We start from the raw sequence: 20,727 nt of genomic DNA, 5'->3' as shown, positions 1-20,727 counted from the left end.
CTGGATTTCCCAAGTCCAAGCGTGGAAATGATGTTATCTTCGTTGTCATCACAAGCTTACTAAAGTGGCTCATTTCCTTCCAATCAAAGAATCTATCACAACAGCTCAGCTGGTAGAGCTATACACCTCCAGGATTGTCTCCTTGCACAGTATTCGCAATTGATATCTTTAGATCATGGAAGCATTTTCACCTCCAAGTTCTGGGACTCCTTCCAGAAGGCCATGAGCACCAACATTCTCTTCAGCACAACTTTCCATCCTCAAACTAGTGGCCAAGTCGAGCGAGTCAATCAAATCCTTGAAGATATGCTCAAGGCTTGTGTAATTTCCTTCGGTATGAAGTGGGAAGATTGTCTTCCTTATGCCGATTTCTCCTACAACAACAGCTTCCAAGCGAGTTCGGCCAAGGCCCCATTCAAAATTCTCTATGGCAGGAAGTGTTGTACTCCTCTCAATTGGTCAGAGACTGGTGAACGCCAACTTATTGGCAACGACTTAATCACAGAAGCTGAAGAAATGTGTAAAGTCATCCATGAAAATTTCAAAGCCGCGTAATCATGCCGGAAGAGTTACTATGATAGCAAGCACCGTGACTTAGCTTTCGAGATTGGAATGACTACCTCCGCGTCTCTCCAATGAAAGGCACTCGTCTCTTCGGTATCAAAGGGAAGCTTTCCCCTAGATACGTGGGTCCTTTCAAGATCATTGGCAAAAGAGATGACCTCGCCTATCAACTTGAGCTTCCGTCCTACTTCGCAAACGTGCACGATGTGTTTCATGTGTCACAGCTTCGCAAGTGCTTCAAGACTCCTGAGCGCACTATCAACTTCGAAGAGATTGACCTCCAAGAAGATCTGTCTTATCATGAGCATCCCGTTCCTAATCTTGAAGAAACTGAGCGCAAGACTCGCAACAAGTCTATCAAATTCCTGAAAGTGAAGTGGTCACACCATTCCGACCGAGAAGCCACCTGGGAACGCGAGCATCACCTCTGTTCCGAATATCCAGAGTTCTTTCAGTCCTAGATCTCGGGACGAGATCCTCTTGTAGTGGTGGAGTGTTGTAACACCCCAGATGCAAAACTTCCCATTTTGGAAATATATCCAACTTTCAACATGATCAATTCCATTTTTGGGCTCCTTCATTTTGGATCATTTTGTTGTTTTCTTTCTAGCATTATTGTTGGTTGCCATTTCTTTATCCTTTTGCACTTGTCATCTATGTCTGCATCATGATCTTGCCAAGTGTGGTGTGTGCTTGGGCTATCTTGCATATCCATCCTCAGCATGTGCTCGGTGTGAGTTCATACATGGTGTGTTGTTGCATGCTCCATGCATTTGATCTTGCATCATCACCTCCCACTTCCTTCTCCCATCCATGTTTCTACAAGAGGCATTTTACCCTCCCCCGTTGTCGGTGTCAAAACTGGCAGATCTCGGGTAGGCGGTCCCGAACTATGCGTCTAGGATCGATGGTAATAGGAGATAGGGGACATAATGTTTACCAAGGTTTGGGCCCTCTCTATGGAGGTAATACCCTATGTCCTGCTTGATTGATATTGATGAATATGGGTGTTACAAGAGTTGATCTACCACAAGATCGTGATGGCTAAACCCTAGGAGTCTAACCTGTATGACTATAGTAATGAATGTATCCTTTACAGACTATCCCCTTCGGTTTATATAGACACCGAGGGGATCTAGGGTTTACATAGAGTCGGTTACATAAGAAGGAATCTTCATAGTCGGTCGCCAAGCTTGCCTTCCACGCCAAGGAGAGTCCAATCCGGACTCAGGTATAGTCTTCGGCCTTCATGTCTTCACAGCCCATCAGTCTGGCCCATGGATAACAGGCCGGATGCCCGAGGACCCCTTAGTCCAGGACTCCCTCAGTAGCCCCTGAACCTGGCTTCAATGACAAGGAGTCCAGCGCGCAGATTATCTTCGCCATTGCAAGGCGGGTTCCCCCTTCCGAACTCCTAGTTGTTCTTCAGATGTAACGATTGTATCCGGACTTGTATGCACAACCGTTGAGGATATAATATTCCATGGGTTCAATCCACCGACCACTTTTTGGTAATATGACACCACACCTACCCGGCCTTTGCCTACGAACCGTTTTAGCCGGCCCATCGCCCCACATCCCAGGACGTGGCATTATGGCGTATTTTATCCAAACAGAGATCATGCCTCCCTTTTTTAAGGGATTCCTGTCGACCGAACATGGGTAACCCAACCGTCGCTTAGGTACAACTCCTTGGATACAAGCAAGTTTTTCTGGCCCGAGAGGAGACGTTTGATATTTGCAGCCTTTATATAGGGGTACAGACCCGTCTTTTTCATCCATGCTTGCCTCTTCCTCAACTCCTGCTACCCCGAGCTCCAACTCCCGAGCTTCAGTCGCCACCGGCCCCAATCATCTCCGGATCTAGCTGTCAAGGCCGGTGGGTAGCCTCTTCTGTCATGGAGGAAGACATTGCAAAGCTTCGGGCAGCGTGGTACCTGACCGCTGAAATCCATCATTGGCTTCCCGCCGAGGGGCAGGTCATTCCCACCCCAGATCTAGTGAGAGGGTCGTGTTCGTGTACCACTTGCTCCGCGGGTTGGGGTTTGCACTTAACCCCTTCGTCCGAGGACTCATGTATTATTACGGGCTAGATTTCCACGATTTGGCCCTGGACTCTATTCTTCTTATCTCGACGTTTATCGTTACATGTGAAGCCCGCCTCCGAACTCCTTCGCACTTCGGCTTGTGGCTCAAGACCTTCGATGTGAAGCCGTAAGTGGTAGAGGGGGAGCAGGCCGAGTGCAACGGCGCTGCAGTGAGCAAGCTTGATAGCGTCGTTTGGCTGAAAGGATCCTTCGCCAAATCTTCCGATATATGGCAGCAGGGGTGGTTCTATATCACCGAGCCTTGCAGCTCCAAGTGGGCGACTACGCCCGTATTTCGACCCAGCCCTCCAACTCAACTTGCATCGTGGATTAATAAGGGGCTATATTGGGGATCAACGAATGATGTGCAAACTCTGCAAAGTCGCATCCGGAGCCTCATTGAGAGGGACATCGACATAGCCAGTGTCATTCATAAAATGCTAGTTCGTCGGACCCTGGCATGCCAGCGACGGCCTCTCCGCCTATGGGAGTTCAATCTAGAAGGGCCGTGGACTCTTGAGAACTTCTTCGGCTCAACGCCTGAAGGAATGTGGAGATTAGTCTTCGGAAAATGAAGGCAATGGTCGGACACTGCCAGAGATGACAGCCTAGACTGCAACCATCCGGACACCCCGGTAAGTACACGTTTACCGAATACCTTACAGTCAGATATCCAGTGGCAGGAAACCAACGGTATCATCCTTTTTCAGGGCTGGATAAAGAAGGTGGAATTGATTAGGTGTCCGGCTCCCCTTCCCGAAGACTCAACTACTCCTGTGTTAACAAGGATGCTGGCCTTGGCGCCGTTCCAGGCATCGACAAGGGAGGGCGAGAAGACCCAAGATGACCTTGGTTCTGGAGGTAAGTCGGACACTGAGTCCGGAGAAATTGACCTTTCCTGGCCCGAAGACGGAGGCAGGAAAGGACTCAGTGTTCCTTATCCAAACAGGAGGAAAAGGGCCGCCTCCAAAGATGGGGAGGGGCGATCTACCAAGAAGGGCAAGATGCCACCGTTGACCGGCTTGGGATTGGAAGGTGACATCGTTGAGCAGCTCCAACAAGGGGACAAATCCTTGGCCAAACCATAAGAAAATCCGGAGTACCTTGACAGCGTCCTGTTCCGTTGCTGTTACCGTAACACATTCATGCATTTTTACAGGTCGGCACAGAGTTTTTTTGGGCGATCCTCTTCTTTGGGGAGTCTCCTTCTAGAGATGATGGAGAGCGAGACGCCTCCTCCAACCTCCTCACCCAACAAGGCGGATGACTCTGAAGTGTCATCAGGGAGGGTCCCTTTAGACTAGGGGACAGAAGAGGCGGTACCCCAAGGTGGACCTCTGACCATCCGGGATTCCGGGGTTGATGGTAACAAGGGCCCTGGACTGTCTGGTCCACGGCCGGCAGTGATTTTGGAGACGGGCAAGCAGATTCCTTCACAGGATGATCGTGCTGTTGGAGCAATTTCCGGAAGCCCGGAGACTTCGGATATATTGTGAGACATGTTGCGGAAAGCATCTGTCTCGGGGGAACAACGTACCTTGATGGGTACAGTGATTGAGAAGATTTCATCCGCGAAGAGCAGATTAAATGAAGCCTTCATGAGCCTACTGAAGGGCTTTGAGGTTTGTAACATAATGTTTTCAGCTATGTTTCATTTGCGAAGATACACCTGTGTATAGGTAGTAGCCCATGATACTCGGGTTGGCTTCCACTAGGAAGCAAAACGGAGGATCAAAAAAGAATCCTTTGAGGACTAACCAGATAAACCTTGAACGCAGGCTGCTTCCCCTTTGGCCACCTCTCGGACTATGGAGATTGCCGATTTGCAGCGGAAGCTTGATGTGGCAGGGGATGATCTTGCTTTAATCAATATGCGTCTTGATGAGTCGCAAGGTATGTATTCGGGGCAATCCTCATACATTTTGGTGGTATAAGCGTGATGCTGAAATTTGGCTACAGATGGTGCTCCCTCTGTTGAAGTTCTTCGAGCGGAGCTGGCCCGGGCCAAGGAGCAGGCCCGGCGTAGCAATGCTGTTGCCGAAAAGGCATCGACTGAACTAGAAGCCGAACAAGCTGTACGACGCCTAGATGAGGAGAAGATATCCACGACGACGCTCGAGCTGGGGAATGCTACCGGCCGCTGTGAATTTCTAGAGAAGGAGAGGGAAGCCTTAACGGCTGACCTAGAGAAGGCATTGAAAGAGGCAAGAGGAGCACGCTCGGAAAGCAGAGCGGCCCGTGAGGAGGTTCGATAGGCGAGGGAGATTGTGGCTGGAAAGCCTTTTCTGCTGCAAACTAAGTTCGGCGACCAGAACTATGTTCAGCTCAACCAAGTATGGAGTTCTCTAGACGAGTTCTTGGACTTGCCGAAGAGTTCTGCCGATGCGGCGCAGTATTACCAAGTGCGGGATGGATATGCAACAGAGAAGCTTTTTTGGTCATAGTTTGGCGCGTCAAAGCGCCCCTTGTTGCTTAATGAACAGATGTCCCAATGGGCCAAACTTTATAGGATGTCCGGCGCTGTCATGAAGGACGTCATAGTCCGGCTGTGGCCAACCGAACCTGTTCCGAACAGCTATTTTGGTTTATTGCAAAGGCTTGTTGACGCGGTGCCGCGTATCGACGCTATGAAGTGGTCAACGTGCATTGAGGGTGCACGGATGGCTTTCGCTTGAGTCAAGGCGTTCTGGGGGAAGATGAAAGCCATCGATGTTGCGATGAATGGTCCACCCAAAGGCAAGGACCGTCCGGAACCGGAACATTATTTTGAGGACGTCCTAGAGGCTGCTCGCTTTGTAGAGGGTCAGTGCTGGAAAGACATAACGTTCGACTAAAAATTGTAAAAGACAATTTTATAGTTAATCTATTTATGTTTTGCTTGAAAGCTTGAATTCCTCCTATGCGGCCGTTTTGATATAGTCTGAAAGTTTTCCAGTCGTCGGCTTCAACCCCCTCATAGGAAGTACTGGGGTGTTCAGAAAAGCATTTAATCACTCTTTATCCAACGTCTTGGTCCATGAAGGAGGTGATAATGCAGCGAACCAGGCAATCGGACTATAAGGCGTTAACACTTTCACTTAGCCATAGGAGTTTTATGGTGGGGCTACGACATAGCCCCTGGTATGTATGCGGCGTATGGTGCCTTACATGTTTGATCTGAAAAAGATCCCTCGTGTGACACGGATAATTGCTAAAGATTCCGATAAGTCCTCAAGTGGTTGAACAGCTCACGCCGCATCATGACAGTCAATTTTTGGCTTTCTCTACTGAGGTGCTCGTCTGGTTTAGACCAGGGCACAATCGCAGTAGTTCTCCCTGTACTACCCTAGCCGATAGAGTGGAATGTAGGGTAGCAAGAACAGGAGCCGGGCAACCCAACTATTGACCCAAGACAATGATTTGGATCTAATGCATATAAGGCCAAACTTTCGACGCTGAAGTATGTTATATAGCTGTTCAGACTTTTACTGGCAGCTCATTTGTTCCCACACCGAGCCCCTGGCAGATTAGGCCAAGGTATTTCTGTGAAATAACCGTAGGAGCCATATTTGTCGGGAAAACCATACGGATGTTTAGTTCGGATATTGTTTACTGGTAACTGAGCGATATGCCAATGATTACTTATGAGTATATAAAAGCCGTCCCCCCGGCTATTTGACATGCTCGGGGTTGGAGGCGGAGGAACTGGCACAGTACAGGCTCGAAAAATGGTGAGTGCGGTCTACAAAAAGTTATTTTGGACCTCCTGTCGCACATTTGCGCCGCTAGGTCTCGGCGGGGAATCCTTGATGGACATAGCCCCTTAGGTAAGTGTACGGACCCGAACTCCGATAGAGCCAGTTTCCGATTTTTAAACTGTTCGTCACCTGTTTTTTAAAGGATATCGAAAGAGGAAAAAAGGAAAATAGATAACTATATATAGAAAAAGTTACTGGAGTGCTCACAGGCTTGTCCGTATTGTGCTTCCGCCGATGCCCATGGTATCTTGAGTGCGTAATGATGTATGCGTGGTACAAACTTTGTAGGTGTACAGAGTGGGCGGCGGAAGCCGGGCTGCTATTTCCGTCTAGGGGTAGTTGATCCTCGGGTGGAGACTGCTTCAGACCTCTGGTTTTTCGTTGGTGAACCTTTCCGTCATCCCTGTCGCTTGGCGGCTTCCTTCCCCTGTGTTCGGCATTGAGCTTGCCGGCCTGTTTAAAGACCCAACAGTTTCTTTTGGTATGATTAGCTGGTTTATCGGGTTGGCCGTGAATCTGGCAGGGTCGGTCCAAAATACTATCCAGGTTGGATGGTTCATCTCGAATCGCCTTGGATGGCTTCTTCCGCTGGCTGGGCTTGCGGTTGCTGAATCCGGCGTTGACCATTGTGTCGCCTGATCTTTCATTGTCATTGTGACTGTTTTTTTTGCTTCCCCGTGGCTTGCAGTGGGCGTCTTGGATTTCGGAGGTGCCCTCGCTGCTGGCGCTAGTGCTTCTACGAGCGAGCCAGCTATCTTCTCCCACGCAAAAGCGAGTCATCAGAGCAGTGAGAGTTGTCATGGATTTAAGTCCTTCTTGGACGAGGAGGCGTGCAAGCCATTCGTCCCGGACGCTGTGTCTGAAAGCCACGAGGGCTTCCGCGCCCGGACAGTCGACAATTTGGTTCTTTTTAACTAAGAGCCGGGTCCAGAGCTCCCTGGCTAATTCGCCGGGCTTTTGGACAATGTGACTTAGGTCATCGGCATCCGGTGGCCGGACAGGTGTTCCTCAGAAGTTATCGAGGAAGGCCTCTTCCATGTCCTTCCAGCTGCCTATGGAATTTTCAAGTAGGCTATTTAACCAGTACCGAGCTAGTCCTTTTAGTTTTAGCGAGAGGTATTTAATGGTGTGGAGGTCGTCACCACGGGCCATATGGATGTGGAGGATGAAATCTTCTATCCATACTGCGGGATCGGTTGTCCCGTCGTATGATTCAATATTGACGGGTTTGAATCCTTCGGGGAATTCATGATCCATTACTTCATCATTGAAGCAAAGCGGATGTGCGGCGCCTCTATGTTGGGCCACACTGCGGTGTAACTCCGAAGGAGTCCCATTGCGGTTTTCGGCCTGGTTGCGGTGAGGTGTGACACGTCCGAATAGGTAGCCATTGTTGCGTGTCTAAGAATGTCTTCATGATCCGTAGATCGGTCTTGCGCTTCCTGCTCTATTGTCTCAGTCCCTCTGCAGGTTATCTGGGTAATCGTGGCCTGCGTTGTTTTTGCCTTTACGGCGAGGTGGGGTGGTCTGGTGTTTGGCTTGAGTTGCCTTTTTATCCGGACAGAGTTGCCGATGACCTGCCGTGTTGTGTGACGATGGCATGGTCTCCAACGCCCCATCATCGGACTGGTAGAGCGATCTGTGCTTTGGGTAACTTTTGGCTGGGCCGTTGAGGCCGTATTCTTCGGCAACCAGGACTTCGGTCCATCTATCATTGAATAGGTCTTGGTCAGCTTGAAGCTCCTGTTGATTCTTTTTCAGGCTCCTTGCTATAGCTATCAGCGTGCGCTTGAAGCGCTCCTATTCGAGGGGCTCTTCGGGTATGATGAATTCTTTGTCGACGAGGATTTCCTCATCTTCGGAGAGCTAAAGGTAGTTGTCGTCCTCCGATCCATCACTCGGCAGGGCCTGCTCGTCGGGGCTGGCTTGCCCGTTTTCCTGTTCCTCCTGCTCGAATGTTGCTCCCACAGGGTCTGCATTGCTTTCGGCGCCGTCCGGAGTACTATTTTCTCCAGTGCCATTGTTGCTGCGGTGTGACTTGGGGTGCCGAAACTTAGACTGTGACTCAAGAGTTTTAACTGGATCTCCCTTGTCTTTGCCGCGAGGCTTTTTAAGTGTATCGATCATGTACACGTCATGTGAAGGGGTGGCCATCTTGCGTCCGCATACTGGCGGATCTTGGCCTTGCTCCTTATCTGCATCGTCGTCTGGACCGTTGATGTCTGCGGAGCCGGGAGTGGACATGTCGGTTAAGTCCTTGACAGTGGCTATGAAGTGGGTGGCGGGTGGGAAACAAAATTCTCCATCGTCAGCCCTAGTTCAAACAGAACGTAGTTCGGCTGTGAGTCCCTTTCCATGGACAAGTTCTTTAAAGAGTTTAGCACATTGCACAAAGGTGAGTGCTGGAAGATGTCTGCGGCGGCAAATTCGAAAATCGATAGCCGATCCAGCTCGGTGTCCGCAGGCGTATATGGTCCGGAACTTATAGATGGAGACGAATCCGAAGTTCCATTGATGCAGATATTGCGAGGTGTCGAGTCCGTGTGTGGCTCCAACACCGCGGACTCTGTGGCTTCGGATGGCACAATCTGCTCCGGTTCTAAGGCCGTTGCAGCGACATGAGCCATCTCCTGGGTGTGATCCGATGACAGATTTAAGTCATGTTCCTCGGAGAGAGGGGGAGCGATCGTTGCGGTCTCAAATCCATTGAAGATCAAGTCTCCACGGATATCTGCAACGTAGTTCAAGCTTCCAAACCTGACCTGGTGGCCAGGGGCGTAGCTATTGATCTGCTCTAGATGGCCAAGCGAGTTGGCCCGCGGTACGAAGCCGCCGAACACAAAAATCTGTCCAGGGAGGAAGGTTTCTCCTTGGATAGCGTCGCTATAGACGATTGAAGGGGCCATCGAACCCTTCGTTGACGGCACAATGGAACTCTCAATGAAAGCACCAATGTCGGTGTCAAAACCGGCGGATCTTGGGTAGGGGGTCCCGAACTGTGCGTCTAGGATCGATAGTAAAAGGAGACAGGGGACACAATGTTTACCCAGGTTCGGGCCCTCTCTATGGAGGTAATACCCTACGTCCTGCTTGATTGATATTGATGAATATGGGTGTTACAAGAGTTGATCTACCACGAGATCATGATTGCTAAACCCTAGGAGTCTAACCTGTATGACTATGGTAATGAATGTATCCTTTCCGGACTATCCCCTGCGGTTTATATAGACACCGAGGGGATCTAGGGTTTACATAGAGTCGGTTACATAAGAAGGAATCTTCATAGTCGGTCGCCAAGCTTGCCTTCCAAGCCAAGGAGAGTCCAATCCGGACTCAGGTATAGTTTTCGGCCTTCATGTCTTCACAACACATCAGTCTGGCCCATGGATAACAGGCCGGACGCCCGAGGACCACTTAGTCCAGGACTCCCTCACCCACTAATGCTCAACTTTGCCCCAATATTCTATCACCATGCCATAAAGCCTCCTGCCAAATTTCACCTCTTTTGGAATTGATTTGGTTAGGTTCAAAAATGCCTCAAGTTTGAATTTGATTCAAACTTGAATTATTTTTCTTCCTCTAAAAAGGTCCAAATCAAGTTTCTTAATTAGAGCATAATTCCAGGAGCTTGATGATATTTTCATTATTCTCAAACTCCTCTTCCTCTCTTCGGTGCTTTTCTTTTTCTTTTTATGTTTGAGGAATAGTTAGAGGAAGAGAGCAGCAGCAGCCAGCCCAGCAACACCACAGCCAACTGGGCCTCCCAGTGGCAGCCCACCAGGCGTAGCCCAACAGCCCCTCCCCGCAGCACTCCACCAGCGCCCCTATTCATCTCCTTCCTCCTGTATGGCAGGACATCCACAGACGCCACGTCGACCTCCTGAGTGATTTGACGGCCGGAGAGCCCCCTAGGCCCCTATATAACATGCCCCGGTGCCCTAGTCCTCCTCCTCCCTCCGTTCCGCCCCGCTCCTTCCCTTTCCGCCGCTAGGTGAGACCTCTCCACGCTATAGTCGTCGCCATGGCCAAGAGGAGCCCGAGCTCCTTTCCGGCATGATCCAGCCCTCAGCCACCATCTTCTTCCACGGCAGCGACAATAGCATCACCGTCGTCTTCCTCGACGCCGCCCGCGTCCACACGGGTCCGGAAGCTCCTTCCACGACGTCCCCGTAGTCCTCTTCCTCCCCTGCTTCACGGACAGCCAAGACCGGCAAGTTCCGCGGCTCGTCGTCGATGTTCCTCCGCATCCTCGGCCTCATCCTTTTGTCCTCTGGACGCTAGGTGAGCTGCGCCACCCTCACCGCTCGTTCCTGTCGCCGATAGGTCCGCGAGGGTGCCGATCAAATCTTACCAGAGGGTTCCCACCGCGCTCTCACCGAGGGCTGTAGTCTTGTTGTGGTGTAGGTGTGATGTTGTTCCGCCGCGTCTTGCTCACCCAAGACGAGCTTCGGCTCGACCTCGAGTCCTCGCACTCCTGCTCGCACCCAGGCCTTACCACCTCATGCCTTGGTGCAGCCGCATGTCCGCGGCGAGCCGTGCTCGCGCACGAGCCCAGTCTCTTCACTTCTAGCACACGCTCCCGCACACCCATCTGCACGTGCGACCCCCCACGAGTAGAGGTCATTCGCTCCCGCGCTCTCATAGCAATCCCGCAGCCCCGCCACTGCTCTGCATCACGAGCTTCGTCTCCTAACTCGTCACAGCCGGCGCCGATGTTCGCTATGCAGCCATGGCAAAGCTCGACCTGGCAGAGATAGGGCTTATAACGCGGGCTGCACTTCTTAGCATGAGCCCAGCGCTAGCCCAGCTGGTTCCCCACGCATGCACACACGGGCAAAATTGAAAATTTTGACCTATGGACGAAATCAAATCATAGAATGAACTGTCCGTGAAACTATTTCACGCGGATGACCTTTTTGTGTGACGCCTGACATGAAGGCGCCACACTACACTGTGCAATGCCTCACAGATAGGTGCTACACGCCTGGCCAGCATCGCACCCGTGTGATCCGAAAATTACTAAGTCAGTGTGCAGCGCCTGAGAGCTAGGCGCCACACTATACAGTGTAGCACCTAGCTTCTAGGCGTTGCACTAGTGGTTGCTTCATTTTGTAGTGCAACCACTAGTGCATCGCCTGAGAGCTAGGTGCCACACTATACAGTGCAGCGCCTAGCTCTCAGGCTCTGCACAATGACTTAGCATTTTTTAGGCAGTCTGGGGTGCAACGCTGGCTAGGCGTGTAACGCCTATCTGTGAGGCATTACACAGTGTAGTGTGGCGCCTTCGTGTCGGGCGTCACACAAAAAGGTCAGTTGCGTGAAATAGTTTCACAAACAGTTCATTCTGTAATTTGATTTCGTCCATAGGTCAGATTTGTTAAATTTGCCGCACACACGCAGGAGACCAAGGATCAAATCCTAGGTTCCCCATTTTGGTTTTTTAGCCAGTTATCTTTGTACATGGGAGTATGACATCTGGGCCCTAGGGCCCCTGTTGACCGGTCTTAGTTGACCTGCTGACCACACTTCGGGACCCACCGGTCATCCCTTATGGCTACGGATAGCTTGGGTACACCTAGCCATTCCCTCTTGTCTTCTGTTTTATTCAAATTCAGAACATGCCAGATTTGGCATATGCTGAGGTTTCCATATATGGCAGTATCCTCTTTTGATTGAATTGTGTGCATTTCCATATAGGAGCATATACATATTATATATATATATATATATATATATATATATTTGGGGTAGAAAAATCCCACCAATCTAGTGGTGGCATAGGTTTTTGCATTTGAGCAAGTTCATGAACATGCCATTTTTACACCATGATGTTGTTTTGTCATTTTTGGGTGATTTATTTCAAGCATGCTATGAGTTTGTTTGGCACATGGTTAGCTACATTTTCATGCCTACTCCATGATAGTATTTAGTCCATGTCATTTGGTGCACTATGATGAGTGACACAAGCATGCCAAGTTGCTATCATAATCTGTTTTTGCCAAGCATGCCAAGTCTGAAACTGTTAATAAAACTTGTTATGTTTACATGGATGCCATCATATCTTCTGTGCTTTTTTGGCTCGTGTTCAGTAAGGGACTTTTGTTCTATGCCTTTAGTAGAGTCATGTCATGCCTTTGTTTGCTATGATATGTTCATGTAGCATGTTGTTTGCTTGCTCTAAACTTTGTTTCCTGATGTTGTTCTTGACATGTTAGTATTTTTACAAAGTCCTTGAAGCTGATAACTTTTGCACTTTTGCCATGCTTGTTTGAGCCTTTTCTTCTATGATCTAGCCATATCTCAGTGTTCATGTTTTGTCAAGCATCTCTTGTACATCACTGCCATATGCTTTGTTGCTATGTTGGACTGCAGTAGCTTAGTTTCTTATTGCATTCTAGATGGCATCATGCTGTTAATCGCAGTTTTGCATCATCCTTGTTTTGCTTGCCATTTGCAAATCGTGCATCCATTTCTGGTGATCTTTATATAGATTTCAACCAAAATCATCTCATCTTTCCAGCGGCATATTTCGTTTGCCAAGTTGATGCCTTGATCATTCTTTCCCTTTCGGAGCACGCATATGCATTGCATATCATGCCTTGTATTGCATCATGTTGCTTGTGCATTCCACCGTGATTGATTGTTGTTCCATTGCTTGTGTTCTTTCCTTGGGTAGAGCCGGGAGACGAGTACGCGAATGAGGAACCTGTTGAGTACGCTAACGAGGATCAAGCTTTCGACAACTCTGAGAACATTGCAGGCAAGATGACCATACCCTCAAAATCACTTCTATCTTTGCTTGCTAGTTGTTCGCTCTATCGCTATGTCGCGCTACCTACCACTTGCTTTATCATGTCTCCCATATTGCCATGTCAGGCCTCTAAACCTCCTTCATAGCAAACCGTTGTTTGGCTATGTTACCACTTTCGCTCAGCCCCTCTTATAGCGTTGCTAGTTGCAGGTGAAGATGAAGTTTGTTCCATGATGGAACATGGATTATGTTGGGATATCATTATTATTTCTTATTTACTTTAATGCACCTATATACTTGGTAAAGGGTGGAAGGCTCGGCCTTTTGCCAGGTGTTTTGTTCCACTCTTGCCGCACTAGTTTCCGTCATACCGGTGTTATGTTCCTTGATTTTGCGTTCCTTACGCGATTGGGTGTTATGGGAACCCCTTGACAGTTCGCTTTGAATAAAACTCCTCCAGCAAGGCCCAATCTTGGTTTTAACATTTGCCACCTAAGACTTTTCCCTTGGGTTTTCGCGAGCCCGAGGGTCATCTTTATTTTAAACCACCGGGTCAGTGCTCCTCTGAGTGTTGGTCCACACTAGAGCCCCTTGCAGCGCCACCTCGGGGAAACTTGAGGGTTGGTCTTAGTTGGACGGATTGCTCATCCGGTGTGCCCTGAGAACGAGATATGTGCAGCTCCTATCGGGATTTGTCGGCACAGTCGGGTGGTCTTGCTGGTCTTGTTTTACCATTGTCGAAATGTCTTGTAACCGGGATTTTGAGACTGGTCGGGTCTTTCCAGGAGAAGGATTATCCTTTGTTGACCATGAGAGCTTGTGATGGGCTAAGTTGGGACACCCCTGCAGGGTATAAACTTTCAAGAGCCGCGCCCGCGGTCATGTGGCAGATGGGAATTTGATAATATCCGGTTGTAGAGAACTTGACACTTAACTTAATTAAAATGAATCAACCGCGTGTGTAGCCGTGATGGTCTCTCTTCGGCGGAATCCGGGAAGAGAACACGGTCTTGTGTGATGCTTGAACGTAAGTAGCTTCAGGATCACTTCTTGATCACTTATAGCTTCTCGATCGTGCGTAACTTCTCTTCTCGCTCTTATTTGCGTATGTTAGCCTTCATATATACTTGGTTCTTGCTGCAGCTCCACCTCACTACCTTCTCCGACCCATAAGCTTAAATAGTATTGATCTCGCGGGTGTGAGATTGCTGAGTCCTCGTGACTCACGGATACTTTCAAACAGTTGTAGGTGCCGACGAGATCAGTGCAAGTGATGCTACCGAACTCAAGTGGAAGTTCGACGAGGATTCGGGCCGTTACTATGTTTCTTTTCCTAATGATCAATAGTGGAGCCCAGTTGGGACGATCGGGGATCTAGCATTAGGGGTTGTCTTCCTTTATTTTGGTTCCGTAGTCGGACCTTTGATTGTACTTTGGATGATGTATGGATTATTTATGTATTGTGTGAAGTGGCGATTGTAAGCCAACTCTTTATCCTTTTCTTATTCAGTACATGGGATGTGTGAAGATTACCCCTCTTGCGACAAGCCTACCATGCGGCTATGTCTCTAAATCGTGCCCCGACACGTGGGAGATATAGCCGCATTGTGGGTGTTACAACTGGTTAATGGGTGCAACCAATGGAAGATGATAGCACATGCTATATTCAACCGGTTTGGATGGTGATCACATAACATGATAGGAGTCTAGGGCCCTAGTCCTTTAATTCATACCGGTTGTGGCATTGCGGTTTTTTATTTTTCTTCACTCCTTTTGTGAGTTGTAATACTTTAAAGACCTTGTGATATTCTGAGACTTTTTTAATAATATGGTTGCATGCATCGTTCAGATGCAAGAGACCAGGGCAAGCCTCCTTTTTCAAAAAATATAAGAGTAGAAGCTCATCACTGCGCATTTGCACGCAAAGAGTAGATCAAAACTAACTTCATGCGCTGTCGTTTGCTATCCCTCCCGTACTGAAACCACCCCCTGCCTGATGTGGTCAGGTCGGATTTTATTTTAGGCACCATCTTCAAGGCTTTCTTCTCCTCCTTTTTCTTCTTCTACTTCTGCTTCTGCCTCTGCCTCTGCCTCCGCTTCTGCTTCTGCTTCTAATTCTTCTTCTTCCTCTTCTTCCACCACCTCCTCCTCCTCTTCTGGGAGAGCTTCTTGTGACGCTGCGGATCCTGCTGGCCCGGGGCCTTCGTAAGGTCCATGCTTCTGCAGACTCCAGTACATGATGCTTGCTGTAAGAGTGAGGATCATCTTGGGATTTACCTGACATAACAAAATGAAAAAGGCAATGTCACTGTTTGATCCATGACTGGCCCAATGTTACTGTTCATCCCTGTAAAAAATGTCACTGTTCATCTCTCAAGTTAGCGCGACAAACAATTTTTCATAGGCTACCTCCATTATGTCCTCTGGCAACCAGAACACGGTGCACCCGAGTTTCCTAGCAACAGTTATGATGTATGTTGCATTCATCTTCTTCTCATCATCTGCAACCACAAAAGCAAATGACAACGGAAATGCGAAAAATCTGAAATTGACTCTGGAATCAGAGCAAGGGTACACACCATCCTCCCCCTTCTTCACCATATTCCAGTCAACAACTCTACTTTGCACAGCGCTTAGAAGATCCAGGAAGAACATCCCATTTGATAAGCTTTTATCCTAGAGAATCAATCAACACACTTGCTTAAGGCCATGGCCATGACAACACAAGTTAAACTTTAATAAAATGGGAATGTCGATCAACCTTGAAGCTTTCGATGTGAGATGTTTTTCCTGATTCCTTGACCTTATTATTCGCCCAGATCAGAATGTCAGCATCTGTAATCTCTTTGTCTTTAGAGTGGGATCTCAAGTTCTTTAGCAGTTGTAGGATGCTGGTCCTCATGAGTTGCCACAGGAAAGCTGACAGGGTATTATTTGAAATCAAATACTACACAGAATTCAAGATTAGAAACTGAAATAAGATCAACTAAAGCATACACGGGGTATATTTTTTTTACCAAGGATTAGCTTCTTGTTTCCTTGAACAATATCATTTCCTGCTACATTCACAAGAGAAAAATTTAACTCCTTCCCAATTCTGATAACCTGATTGCAGTTCTCAACCTTCCTAAATGGCATGATAATTGGAGGTTTCGATGCTTGTTTCCAGATAACTGATCCTGGAGAAATTTTGTCAAGCACCTCCAGAAGAACCCATCTGGAAATGAACTTCTGTTAGATGACAAAAATATATTTCAAGGCGAAGCTGCTGGTGGAAATGGGACTAACCCAGTCCTAACATCCTCAAATAAATTATTCACGTAAGTTGCAATTCCAAGACTGTTGATCCACAAGCGAAATGCTCTCTCTTCCCTCGATGCTTCAACATCATCCGGAGTATCTTGGACGGCACGAGCCACGTTGTTCGATGATAGACCGTTTCTGCACAGGTTTAAAATCATTTCATAATGCAATATGAATTAACCTGGACAAAATGTTTGAAACATCGACATTTCCACAGTTGTATAGCTGTTTTGATTTATTTGTGTTTTAAAATACAAATAACAGGTGGAACAAATCCTCACAAACTGATGACATTTCTATTAGTTTCTTGCATTGCATACAACCCTAAGTGGCAAAACCGATTTATCAGAAGAGAGGACAAGGAGAGATCAGTACCTTTGCTGGAATATCTGTGCGACAAATGCCAAGTTGAGATTTGCTGAACCCTCATTAATATCTTTAGATGTTACATATCTTGTACAATCAAGCTTTTCGGCAGTTTCAAGGACTTTCTTTGCCCTTTCTTTAGGATCTGTAGTTTCTATCATGGTTGTTGAGCTATGCTCGGGAGCAAGGGCGCTGAGAAGGTAAGCATACGCTTCACCATCCTGCAAATACATCATACGATATAGCATAATGAAATCTTTTGCATTAGCATTTCTGAAAATGTCGTCAATATCATAGAATGATTTAACGGATCTATATAAACATGCCATAAAAGTCAGTGTTTACTCCAAGCAAAAACAAAAGTCACAGTATTTACCATCGATATGAAAAAATTGCCTAGTGGTTGTGCATTTTTCAGGTGTTTTTGTGTAATATCCATACAATTGATATACATACCTTAACATCAGTAGAGAAATTTGTTACAGTTTTTTTGTACCCTGCTTTCTTGATATGAAAGTTCATCCATTTGAGCAACATCTTGTCTGGTGCTAAGGTGACAAGCTCCTCTGCTTCCTGTATAACATCATGTAACATAATTATCCAGACTTTGCTAATGCACAAGCATGTACATACAAGTTCTCTTGATGATTTGAACCTTGCTGTTATCACCAGCCACCAACTCCAACAACTGAGGTGTATTCTTCAGATTCAAATTTGCTAAGAGTTGTATCTGAGAGAAGTCCAACGAAACAAATTAGAAAGATAGCATTCATCAATGTTCTAGGTAACACTATATTGTTGAAAAATTATTTAGTAACTAACTCAGTAATGGTGGTTGTAGAAAACACACCTTTATGATTTGGGATAGCAAACCAAGAACTAGATGAGGCTGAAAAAGGAAAAATACTTCAGCAGTACAAAGTAAAATGATTTAACAATAATAAATATATTGCTACGAATCTTTACTCTCACATAAAATGTGAGTTGGCGATAGTACCCGATATCCCATCAGATATTTTTCTACCATCCTAAAATTCTAAAAATCTAACTTATTAAAATACGAGCAGGCTTCCAAGAATTTAATAAATTAAGCATGCTCTCGTTTCCACCTTCCTAAAAAACCTGTAACAAGTAAGAAAACTAATTGAGACACAAAAAAACAAAAGCTTGTATTTATATAAACAATTTAACCACCTCCTTGAAAAATCTCCAAGTAAAAATGGAGCTGAGAACTAATGCTTGCAGAGACATTATATATAAATCATTCTGTGAACTGGACGAGGCCGATGACAAAGCCTTAACACGACCGGCTATGTTTTTATCCGTTGTAAAGCACAGTTATGTTTCTAGTAGTGATATGTAACATTTTTCTGTCCAAGAATTTGTCAATACCAAAAAAAGTTAAGAGCCTCAAAATATAATACTCCCCAAAGATTCATTTAATAAAATGTACAACTGCGTACATTGTGCAATTCAAGATATGCACAACCTAGTCAAGAAATGTCATTATATATCTACCCTTCCCTGAAAACCAGCTCAACTTCTGTACTGTTTTGCTAGTTCAAACTTAAATAGGAACAGAAGGAAAAGAAGAACTTGAGAAATAGAGTAATAAACTGTGTTGATGCAATAAAAATATAGAAACGTACTCTAGCTTCAATCAGATCCTGTGTCCCAATGTTAACAACAGTACAACCAATGGCCTTGGCAGAGTTGAGACAAAGAGTGTGGTTCTCATTCCTCTCCCATGGATTCGGTTCCTTCTTTGTATTGATTGCTCTCTCGTCTATTGTGCCGGGAACAGCAACATTGATCAACTTGCTGATTCAGTATTAATAAGGTAAGGGAATAACTACCTTAGAAAATTTGTTAACAGAAATCAAAATTAAGAGATGCTATGGTACTAAAAGAATACTGTGAGCATTTAAAAGAACATCTCACCAAAGTAGAACACCATCCCCAATAAGATTAAATATATCGTTTGATGCTGGATCCAATGGCAAGAAATTCTTCAGGAAAGGGTCCTCCCCGAGAAAATTATTGATATGATTGACATAAGAAGTTTTTTCAGACTCATTAATGACGTGCAAGAGAGTAGTGGTGGATGCCTTCAAAAATGACACTGATCCCTTCAATTTCTTTTTGCCTCCTGATTTGCTGGCTCCCTTTTCTTGAAGATTTAAGTACTCCTAACATATTGCAAGATTGTACAGCTCATCAAACAAAAACAAAAAAACTCATACATAAGTGAAAATGTGGAATCAACAGAAGGTATGCCAAGATGATCGAATGTACCCTAAGGAATGGCTCAAATTCGATTGACTGGTCCATATCGGGGTAAGACTCGCTCAAAAAACTTGTGATCTCCTCCTCAGTCAGAACCTCTTGAATGCCCCTAAGCTTCTCCATTACCGGCGGCAAATCTTTTATAGTTACCTGCTCGGCATCCGATCTCTTTGCGGAAGTGAACTATACCGTGGAACATAAGAGGTAGCATTGTGATTACACAATTATGAAAAGGAAACAACACGATTTTTCAGAAAGCATCAAGAATGGCCTCAAGGAGTGCTTACTTTTGTTCGGAGCGTTCGGAGCTGCACTTGGGTGAACTGGTTCTGGAGCCATGGATCAGAGACAAGAACACCAACGCTAGACATTGTTTTCCGAATTCAGTTTCACTCTCGTGCTAAATTAATTCTTGCACCAATTCAGCAGTTATTGAGACCTAGAATAAAGATAGTCCAACCACGACCTTGAATCGCTAGGACTAATTAGCACCAACCTCTCTGATCAAATTCAGCACTGTGTTTGCAGTATATGCATCAAGAAGAATAGGACCAAAACTGATGGAATTATTACACTTGTGGGAAAAATACCCCCCCAACGGATCGTCACCAACCTTTGCGATGAAAAATTCTTTTTGAAAGGGTTTGATCTTCGTTCTTCCTGTCTTCCTTCCTCCAGCACCCGAAAAATATTCACTCCGCATGCATTGCTCCCATCTCTGCGGCGGACCCCAAGAACTGTGGGGAAGCGAACGTGTGGTTGGATTGCAGGGAGCCATAGGATAGGAAGAAAAAGGGAGAAGCTAAAATGGTGCCTCCTTTTTCAGCCTCCCGCAGATGCCTAGAATAGAAAAGTAGATAACTAATCTTAGAACGTGAAGCTTCCACTCCTCTTCTCCCATGGAGACGACGGAGGAGTGCCATCTCTCTCTCTCTCTCTCTCTCTCTCTCTCTCTCCAACATGCTCATCTTTCACGGGTTTGGACGGCTCTCGGATTTTTCTCGCCGCGGGCGTAATAGCTCTTGCCTACAACGTGGAGTAGAAGATTTTTCTGTGATTTTCAAACGTCAGCACTGAGCGGCGCGCGCTGGGTGGTCCACGTAAAGCAACCATCTTTATAATGGAGGTTGCCAGGACTTATCCTAGCCGTCCACGCAACATGCAGGAGTGCAAAGGGCGATGGGCCTAAGACCCATGCGTGCTTAGGATGTAGATCGGTGTGTTGGCCTCTCTGTTGAGCCTAGATAGGGTTGTGACGTGTTGATCTTCCGAGGCCGGGCATGGCTCAGAAAAGCGTGTCCGGCCAGAGGTGATTGAGAGTGTCGGGTAATGTGGTGCACCCCTGCAGGAAAGTTAATCTATTCGAGTAGCCGTGTCGACGGTAACAGGACGACCTAGAGTTGTATTCCAATCTTTACAACTAGAAACTGGATATTGAGATGTGAAATGGATATGATCGCTCCGGGATTGCTTTTTCACAGGTAGTCGAGAAAGGATCTCCGGGTGCTAATGCTACAACCTACTTGCTAAATATAATATGCTATCCTGCACTCTTCTAAATGCTGCAAGATGCTTGAAGATGCTAGTCTTCGATAGGCTAGACCTTCCTCTCTATTATGGCATTCTGCAGTAT

General features: G+C 46.7%; 1 protein-coding gene across 2 annotated transcripts; it reads right to left on the bottom strand.

Moving 5' to 3' along the window:
* Positions 1–14,782: 14,782 nt before the first annotated feature.
* LOC123130622 (fimbrin-5) lies at positions 14,783–20,030 on the bottom strand. 2 transcript variants are annotated; one of them, XM_044550462.1, is made up of 15 exons: positions 19,708–20,030; positions 19,382–19,610; positions 19,104–19,277; positions 18,750–18,997; positions 18,458–18,629; positions 17,659–17,697; positions 17,464–17,538; positions 17,265–17,381; positions 16,818–17,029; positions 16,428–16,580; positions 16,157–16,356; positions 15,901–16,058; positions 15,719–15,815; positions 15,549–15,640; positions 14,783–15,416 (listed from the first exon to the last, which is right to left on the bottom strand). In XM_044550462.1, exons 2-15 carry the CDS (start codon positions 19,463–19,465, stop codon positions 15,159–15,161), a joined length of 2,079 nt encoding a protein of 692 aa, XP_044406397.1. In that variant the 5' UTR covers positions 19,466–19,610; positions 19,708–20,030; the 3' UTR covers positions 14,783–15,158. The 2 variants fall into 2 exon arrangements, with proteins under 2 accessions (XP_044406397.1, XP_044406396.1); XM_044550461.1 differs by having other exon boundaries at positions 19,382–20,029.
* Positions 20,031–20,727: the final 697 nt, after the last annotated feature.

This window comes from Triticum aestivum, chromosome 6A, assembly GCF_018294505.1.
Source record: "Triticum aestivum cultivar Chinese Spring chromosome 6A, IWGSC CS RefSeq v2.1, whole genome shotgun sequence".
NCBI lineage: Eukaryota > Viridiplantae > Streptophyta > Magnoliopsida > Poales > Poaceae > Triticum > Triticum aestivum.
This window is presented reverse-complemented; position numbering and strand designations above follow the sequence as displayed.